Genomic DNA, 8,867 nt, shown 5'->3' with positions numbered 1-8,867 from the left:
GTCTGCTGCAAGATCTCAAACCACATGTTGTGAATCATGGTATACTCACTAAATTAAGTAGTTTAATCCATTTGTATATTACTTTTTTTTTTTTTTTTTTTTACAATTCCCTAACAATAAATAGGTCATACCAGTGACGTCAACTAAAAGCTTCATATGAAATCATGAGATAAATGAGAAAAGTTCTGATAACTGAAAAGAAACAGTGGACATAATATGGGCCTTTTTTCATAGATGTCTAGAAAAAAGTAAGGAGGAAGCCAAGTGATGTCATCAGCATGATTTTTATTTCAAAATAAGATATTTTTGCTAAACGGTAACACCAGTGACACAACTCCAGGGGACCACTGTTTTCATTATATATTTTATAATATTTATTCAGCATTTTGTTTTATTCTGCCATTTACATCATATATACATTATTGTATTTTATTCAAAATAAAGCACTTTCCTCTGTACATGGCTTTGGGGACGAGCAGTTTTGTGGTGCTTGGAATTCTTTATAATTAATTAAAAAACAAACAGAGGCCCATCTATGTCAGCATGGGAACATCAAAAAATATGTTTAGACTAATTACACAGTGATATGTTTCTTTATGAGGTAGGCTATAAAACGTATGATATTATTAAGTTGATTTGGATAGTCAGATAGATAGATAGATAGATAGATAGATAGATAGATAGATAGATAGATAGATAGATAGATAGTGATTTAAAACTACAAAACGTGTGACGTCATAACCATAAGACGGACCCTGGTTTTATTCGCGTCGATCCAACGTGTGTTCAAGTTTGTAGACGTTAATCATATATTAGGTAAATTACGCTGCTGGTGATGTTGGTATTTTAAGTTTGTTTATGTTAATTATAATCTAGGATTGATTTTCTCTCCGTCTTGGGGTTTACTGGGTTTTCTAGAAACTGATTGCATCATCCCATGCCTTCAGGACGCCTTCAGATAAATTAATTTATAATTATCTATTTTATTTTATGGTTTTATGCCGTGTAGTAGTGAAACATCGAACACTATCTATATGTATATATCAAGCACTTCAAAATAATTTAACGGGATATGCTTTAATGCCACACATGTATTTGTAAAAAACGGTCAGGCGTTTGCTTGGTCAAACTTCCATTCCTTTTCTATCAAGATGGCGGGCGACGAGTCTGGAACAACGTTGGGTCAGCCTCATCTTTCTAAACAAGACCTTAGTACATTAGTAAGTCTTCATCTTTTGTTCGTATTTGTAGTATAACATGTTCTAAAAGTACTAGCTGTATCGATAGGTCGAGTTAAGTGGTTTTGTACTCTGTGATGATAGCAGGCGTGCTTGTTAGCTGTACCGGTGAAAGCTCACCACATGATTCATTCGGCGATGGAGAAGGACCCCGTGTTGAAATTATGAGAAAATGTTGTGAAACCCAAATGTCATTGTGTTTAATATAGTTCCAGTCATGTGCTTCTTTGTTTAGGTACTAATCTTGCATACTTCTATTCAAATTAATTCTGACGTCTGACGTCCGACGTCCAATGTTAATGTTCCCTTATGGCAAGCCGTTTCTTTGCAGTTAACTCGTATTTTTTTTTTGTTACTGTGACTTATTTATGAATTACTTGAAATTAAGTGAACAATTATTGCAAGCTACACTCTGAATCAAAAGCTAGCAATAGCAATTATTTGATTCAATTTAAGCTTGCAACAGCAAAGTGCAGCTTCCCTCTTTTTAGTGGGAAAACTTGTTTTTCTCTAAGAGGGGCTGTTACAAGTTTTGAAGAATGAAGTATTTATTTCTAGTAGTTGTCGCTCATGAACGGATTGGTTTATATGTTTTGATGCTTGTCAGTACTGATGTTTTTGACGTTGATATCTTTTTCTTAAAGTTACACATGAAACAGCTTGTCATACTTCCTTTTCTTGATGATTAGCATTAACAAATCTGTAATGCCTTATAGGATGTGAGTAAACTAACTCCTCTGTCCCAAGAGATCATCAGCAGACAAGCCACAATAAACATAGGTGAGATTTCTTTTTACTGTTTTGTGCTGCTTTGCATGCAAACAAATGTCACGTGAAATTAATAATACCTATCTATTTGTCTCTAGGAACTATTGGTCATGTAGCCCACGGAAAATCAACTGTGGTGAAAGCGATCTCTGGAGTTCACACTGTCAGATTCAAAAATGAGCTGGAGAGAAACATTACAATCAAGTTGGGATATGCTAATGCTAAGGTAATTGCGTTGTTCACGAATCTCTCTAAAATAATTATTGCAAGCTACACTCTGAGTCAGAAGCTAGCAATAGCAATTATTTGATTCAATTTAAGCTTGCAACAGCAAATTACAGCTTCCCTTTTTAGGAAAAAAAAAATTTTTTTCCCTCTAAGTGAGGCTGTTACAAGTTATTTCTTTTGAATAAATGTGAAGTATTTATTTCTGACGGATTGATTGATTGATTAATGTTTGTGTCTTTTGCTTAAAGTTCATATGTTTTGTATTGAATCCCTTATTTAGGTGTATAAATTGGATGATCCAAGTTGTCCACGGCCGGAGTGTTACAGGTCATGTGGCAGCAGCACACCTGATGAGTTCCCCACAGACATTTCTGGCACCAAAGGCAACTTCAAATTAGTCCGGTATGTTGGTTGTATACATTTACATTGAAACTTTACAAAATAATCATCTGGCATACATGGCTTTGGTGTTTGTTTGTTTTACATTAGTATAAATGTATATTAAACCTAAAAATGAATGATGTATATGCAGTTAATCATGTGAACTGGCAAATGGATTTGCAACAGTCGCTTTGTCACATCCAGTTTAGATGGCTTTTAGCTGATGCGATGCAAAGCAACAATGGTTTTGTCTGGTGTAGACACGGTGTGTGTGTTGCTCTTGAAGGGGGGTGGCAAGTTCACAATAGCAGCTTGTGATGCCATCCGCTGAAGAGATGTTTTTCTAGTATGGCAAGGTTCTTCTACGTCAAATGGTACCAAGTCTGAAGAAGAAAGATTCAGAGGAATTGGCATTCGGTGCCACTTTATAAAAGGCACTTTTGCCACTGCTTTATTTTTTCCTGTGCCCCACTTTGAGAACCACTGGTCTAATCAATGTGTTATTTCCATATATGCAATCTCCATATTCAGTTTTTGTGATCCAAGCGTTGGTTTCCCCACACATCCTGATTCTTTTTGTCTTTTTAGACATGTCTCATTTGTGGATTGCCCGGGTCACGACATCTTGATGGCCACCATGTTAAACGGTGCTGCTGTCATGGATGCTGCGCTGCTCCTAATCGGTGAGTGTTTACCTTGCAACCTGTTGTGGTTTTTGACTTGCAAATAATGAACACAGCTGTTATCATGTTGTATGAGTGGCTAATGACCTTCTTTACTCTTTCAGCTGGCAATGAATCATGCCCTCAGCCACAGACGTCAGAGCATTTGGCTGCCATTGAGATCATGAAGCTCAAGCACATACTGATTCTGCAGAATAAAATCGACTTGGTGAAAGAGAGTCAGGCCAAAGAGCAGTATGAACAGATCCTGGCTTTTGTGCAGGGTAAGAGATTTAGCTTTCGTGCTATTCTGAATTGTCATGGATTTGCTGGTAGTTGAACAGGAGACCATAACAGTATCATTGCCGATTATGAATTTGGGAGAAGTGTACATGCTACTGTTCAAATGTTTGTTGGTTTTTGTTAGTTATTTTTATACATGAACTGCCTTTGTTTTTTTATTTTGTACGGTTCTCTGAGGTCCACTTACAATGTTATCAAGATGTTTACATAAAAAAACCCCCAACATAATTAAGATGTATTAGGCGGCTATAGGATTGTAGACTCGGAAGTAAACGCTCACTGGTATGATTGGCTAACAGTTGTGTATGTTTGACAGCCTACAGTTTAAAAATGCATAAATACTCAGTAAATACTCAACAATGAATTGTGCCTTGTTTGTAAACGAATCCAGGGTAAAATGAAGTGAACAAAGGACAGAGTTTTTACTGATGTGGTTCATCAAATAAAGTGTATAGTTTGGTTTCTGTGTAGACCTACGTTTGCCTCCCTTGCTATTTACACTATGTGTGCGAATCAGTGGGCGGGGCTAAACAGGCAGCGCTGTAGAAGCAGTAGTGTTGTCAAAAGTACTGACCGCGTTATCCTGAAATTTTAAAAACATCCATTTCCAGCTAACGTTTGAGCGCTGTTGAGTGGATTCTTGAACAGATCTGATTGGCCAATGTGTTCACACGCTCAACAGATATGACTGTGATTGGCTTCAGTGATCATTGCTTCACGCTCTTCACCGAGCGCGGCTCACACAGAAGCACACGGGGAGCATTTGAAAGCCGATGATCATTGTAGCCAATCACAGTCATAGGCTATCTATTGAGCACGTGAACACTATGGCCAATCAGCGCTGTTTAAGAATCCGTTCATAAGGGCTCAAATGTTACCGGAATATGTACTTTTATTTTTAAATTTCAGTACCGAATGGTATCACAGCCGGTACTTTTGACAACACTAAGAAGCAGCCGTTGATCTTCTTCTGAAGATGCAGAGTTTTGGCAGACTGGCTTCAATATAATCTGTTTTTAGACTAACGAGAGTTTTGAGTTCTGAAACTTACAGCATGTCAGGATCTCTTAAATATCAAAAGATCATGGGGATTTTGATTTCTCAGTTCATGACCCCTTTGGTGATCAAGAAACATTTCTTCTCATTATTGTCAATGTTAAAAATTGCATTTATTTGAAATAGAAATTTACTGTAACATTCTGAAAGACTTTACTGTTGCATTTGATCTAATTCTAAATGCGTCTGGCAAAGTTTTTCTTGCCAAAGACTTCTTTGCCTGAAATTGAAACTGGAAACAGATAGTTCATCCAAAATCCAAAATTGGTCCTCATTTACTCACTCTCATATCGTTTGACTTGTGTGACTTTGCTTTTTCTGTTGAACACAAGTTTTAAATTTTTGTTTTTGAAAATTCTGGATCTTTTTTTCTTTCATATAATCAAAGTAAGTCGGTCTGTCAGGACCTCCGACATACAAATCCAACAAAAACTCCAAAATACTGTCAATTCAAATCTATTACATGAGGATGAGTAGATGATGACACAATGGTAATTTTGAGCGAACTATCCAATAACATGGACATTCTGTTACTCTTTTATGTGTCCTCTAAATGCCCTGGATGAGTATAGACTGATTTAAAAACTGTCACATTATAATAAGATTTTTCCTTTGATTTATTTTCCTATAGGCACAGTAGCAGAGGGAGCTCCAATCATCCCGATCTCAGCCCAGCTCAAGTACAACATTGAGGTTGTCTGCGAGTACATTGTAAATAAGATCCCTGTGCCTGTCCGCGACTTCACCTCTGAGCCTCGCCTTATTGGTAAGAGACCCTCAATATTACTAAAGAGGACTCGCTGTGCTCTGTGGCAAAGTTTAGATGAGCGACTGTTCTTATTTCCCCCAACAGTAATCAGGTCATTTGATGTCAATAAGCCTGGCTGTGAAGTAGATGATCTGAAAGGTGGTGTAGCTGGAGGAAGTATCCTCAAAGGAGTCCTGAAGGTAACTTTGGAATTGTTTGATCCAATTTATGCCAAGTATTTTTCCACCGTCCCACAATTCCTAAAGCACTTTCATTGTAAGACTATCAGGCTTCTGCTTTGCTGTTGCTATTTCTGTTCCTCTTTTCATGCTGTTCTTCTCTGTTTATTTTGGTTCAAGGTTGGACAGGAGATTGAGGTCAGACCAGGTATTGTTTCTAAGGACCATGAAGGGAAACTAATGTGCAAACCTATCTTCTCCAAAATTGTCTCCCTGTTTGCTGAACATAATGACCTCCAGTATGCTGCTCCTGGTGGCCTTATTGGTATGCAGACTTAAACATTACTGCAGTCTTCTAATTGTGTGTGTTATTGTTACATTATTTAATGTTTGTTACGCACATTGTCTTTTGCAGGTGTTGGCACCAAGATTGACCCCACACTGTGCAGAGCAGATCGTATGGTGGGCCAGGTCCTCGGTGCTGTGGGGGCTCTTCCTGAGATCTTCACAGAGCTTGAGATCTCCTACTTCCTTTTAAGAAGGCTGCTTGGTGTGCGCACTGAGGGTGACAAGAAGGCAGCCAAGGTAAAGATTTTATTGTTGTATTATCAAAACAAATGTTAACTTTGTTTTTCAACATCCTTATGAATGAGATGAGAATTTAGTTTTGTTTCATGTAGTCCACTCTTAATGCTTAAGCTTCATAATGGTGTTATTTCAAGCTTAATTCTAGCACAACAGACATAATATGCATATTGTTGCTAAAGATTTGGGTCTGTAAGATTTCGTTTGTTTGTTTTTGAAAGAAATATCACAGAGGCTGCATTTATTTGATCAAAAACACAGTTAATAAACATTAATATTGTGAAATATTATTACAGTTTTAAATAGTATGTTCAAACATATTATTTTCTATTTGGATATATTCTAAAAAATGTAATTTATTCCTGTGATGGCAAAGCTGAGTTTTCAACAGTCATTACTACAGTTTTATTTATTTTTTTGGGTCAAAGTTGAAAATGTTAATTAATGTTTTTGGTGGAAACCATTACACTGTTCTAACCAGACGTGACAAGATTTAATGGTTTTTGTCCTAACCAACTGTTAGGTTATATGCTTCAAGCGACAAGGGATTCTGTTTTAGATGCTGTTTCTATTTGTGACGCCGCAGCTGGTACGAGAACATACAAACTATGACACAAATCTCAGATACTGATTATGCGCTTTATTTAATGTTAAATGGGTTTAATGTGAGTTCGATCATTTTGCGTGACACTGATAGCCTTGCTGAAAGCCACAGAGACAGATAGTTTACCATTCAGACCTTGAAAATAAAATAATGTTTAAACTATGAAATCAGTGAGCCAATGTGTATCTTATGACAGAAAATGGTTTCAGTTACTCAGTATATACTTTTAATAGTTATAAAGGGTTTAATTTTTAATTTAATTAATTGGGTTATCTATTTTGCGGCAAGTGCAGTTCGAAGAGAGCTGCTAATTGGCTGATATACCTGATTTGCTGTGATATTTGATTAACTTTGTCACATCTGATACGGACAAATTGCTTGTTGCTGAAATCTTACATTCCATCTGGTTAGGACACAGTCATATACATTTGTACATTTTCAGCATTGATTCTGATTCTTTTGATAATTTTGTTTTACTTAAACCAAATATGACTGACCCAAAACTTTTGAATTGTTGTATGTAATGTTTATAATTAGTTTCTTTTATATTAATAATAGTGCTGTCAAATCGATTAATCGCAATAAATTGGATCCAAAATAAAGGTTTTGTTTACATATTATATGTGTGTTTGTACTATGCATGTTAATACATATACATATATATATATATATACACACACACACACACGTGTATATATTTAGAAATGAATACACGCGCATATGTGACCCTGGACCAAAAAAACAGTCATAAGTCGCTGGGGTATATTTGTAGCGATACCTAACAATACACTGTATGGGTCAAAATTACCAATTTTTCTTTTATGCCAAAAATCATTAGGATATTAAGTAAAGATCATGTTCCATGAAGATATTTTGTAAATTTTCAACTGTAAATATATCAAAACTTCATTTTGATTAGTAATATGCATTAAGAACTTCATTTGGACAACTTTAAATGCGATTTTCTCAATATTGTTTTTTTTTGTTTGTTTTTTTTAATACTTGGCCAAATATTACAAAAATTTCAGAAGATGTATAAATCTCCATTTCAAAAAATTTACCCTTATGACTGGTTTTGTGGTCCAGGGTCACACAGTACATAAACGCAGACTTTTATTTTGAATATGATTAATCGCAATTAATTGATTTGACAGCACTAATTAATAAGGATTCTGATTTCACTGTACTTTTGCTCTATTTTGAATGCTATTACAGTTTTTGATTTTCATACTTATTTGGCCAACAGGTTCAGAAGCTGTCGAAGAATGAGGTGCTGATGGTAAACATTGGCTCGCTGTCTACAGGAGGCCGTGTGAGTGCAGTGAAAGCTGATTTGGCCAAGATTGTGCTCACTAACCCTGTGTGCACAGAGGTGGGGGAGAAGATCGCCTTGAGTCGCAGAGTGGAGAAACATTGGCGGTGAGCACATTTTTATTCAGCGGAATAACGTGCATCAATGAATCATGCACAGTTAGATCAGAAACTTGTTTTATGATTTATATTTTCCACTTTTCATGAATGCAGTTTGTACAGTCATTGACTTGTTTCTCTTCTCTAGTTTGATCGGATGGGGTCAGATCAGGAGAGGGGTGACCATCACACCCACAGTCGACGATGATTGAGGAGTGACCACATTCTTTCAATGGCTCGCACTGTCTCTCTGCCGGACATAATTATTAAATCATTTTCACACACACACACACTCGTGCACAGGCCAGCGCGTTTCGTCATCGGCGCAGAGTGAAGGGAAAGGCTCTTTTTGATAGGAACGCACTGGCCCTGTATTTTAAGATGTTCACTATCCTCTGTGGAAGGATTGGTGTCATTTATATGAGAAATGCAATGAAAACAATATTCCTTGGCTTGACAAAGATATAGTCAACATCTTTCAGTGATGACTAATAAAAACCTTTTGGATCAAACTATTTGTGTGCTCTGTTTTCTGAAAATGGTGCTTCATTTCAACCACTACAATTACTATTAAAACCTTATTCTCAAGAATAAGAGCAATGTAGTATGGCATGTAGTACTTATTGCAGTATGACATGCAGGGTTATTAATAGCACCCAAAGCCATTTGAAAGTGTGGGGTGAGTCAATAAGTAATGATTATTTA

General features: G+C 36.4%; 1 protein-coding gene across 2 annotated transcripts; it reads left to right on the top strand.

Moving 5' to 3' along the window:
- Positions 1-794: 794 nt before the first annotated feature.
- On the top strand, positions 795-8,674 carry eif2s3 (eukaryotic translation initiation factor 2, subunit 3 gamma). 2 transcript variants are annotated; one of them, XM_058766021.1, is made up of 13 exons: positions 795-816; positions 1,152-1,220; positions 1,955-2,018; positions 2,105-2,232; positions 2,515-2,636; positions 3,204-3,298; positions 3,403-3,561; positions 5,268-5,402; positions 5,490-5,584; positions 5,744-5,888; positions 5,979-6,148; positions 7,999-8,171; positions 8,311-8,674. In XM_058766021.1, exons 2-13 carry the CDS (start codon positions 1,152-1,154, stop codon positions 8,372-8,374), a joined length of 1,419 nt encoding a protein of 472 aa, XP_058622004.1. In that variant the 5' UTR covers positions 795-816; the 3' UTR covers positions 8,375-8,674. The 2 variants fall into 2 exon arrangements, with proteins under 2 accessions (XP_058622004.1, XP_058622005.1); XM_058766022.1 differs by lacking the exon at positions 795-816 and having other exon boundaries at positions 1,134-1,220.
- The last annotated feature ends 193 nt before the right edge of the window (positions 8,675-8,867 follow it).

This window comes from Onychostoma macrolepis, chromosome 24, assembly GCF_012432095.1.
Source record: "Onychostoma macrolepis isolate SWU-2019 chromosome 24, ASM1243209v1, whole genome shotgun sequence".
Lineage (NCBI taxonomy): Eukaryota > Metazoa > Chordata > Actinopteri > Cypriniformes > Cyprinidae > Onychostoma > Onychostoma macrolepis.
The sequence above is the reverse complement of the archived record's forward strand: the minus strand, read 5'-3'. Positions and strand labels throughout refer to the sequence as shown.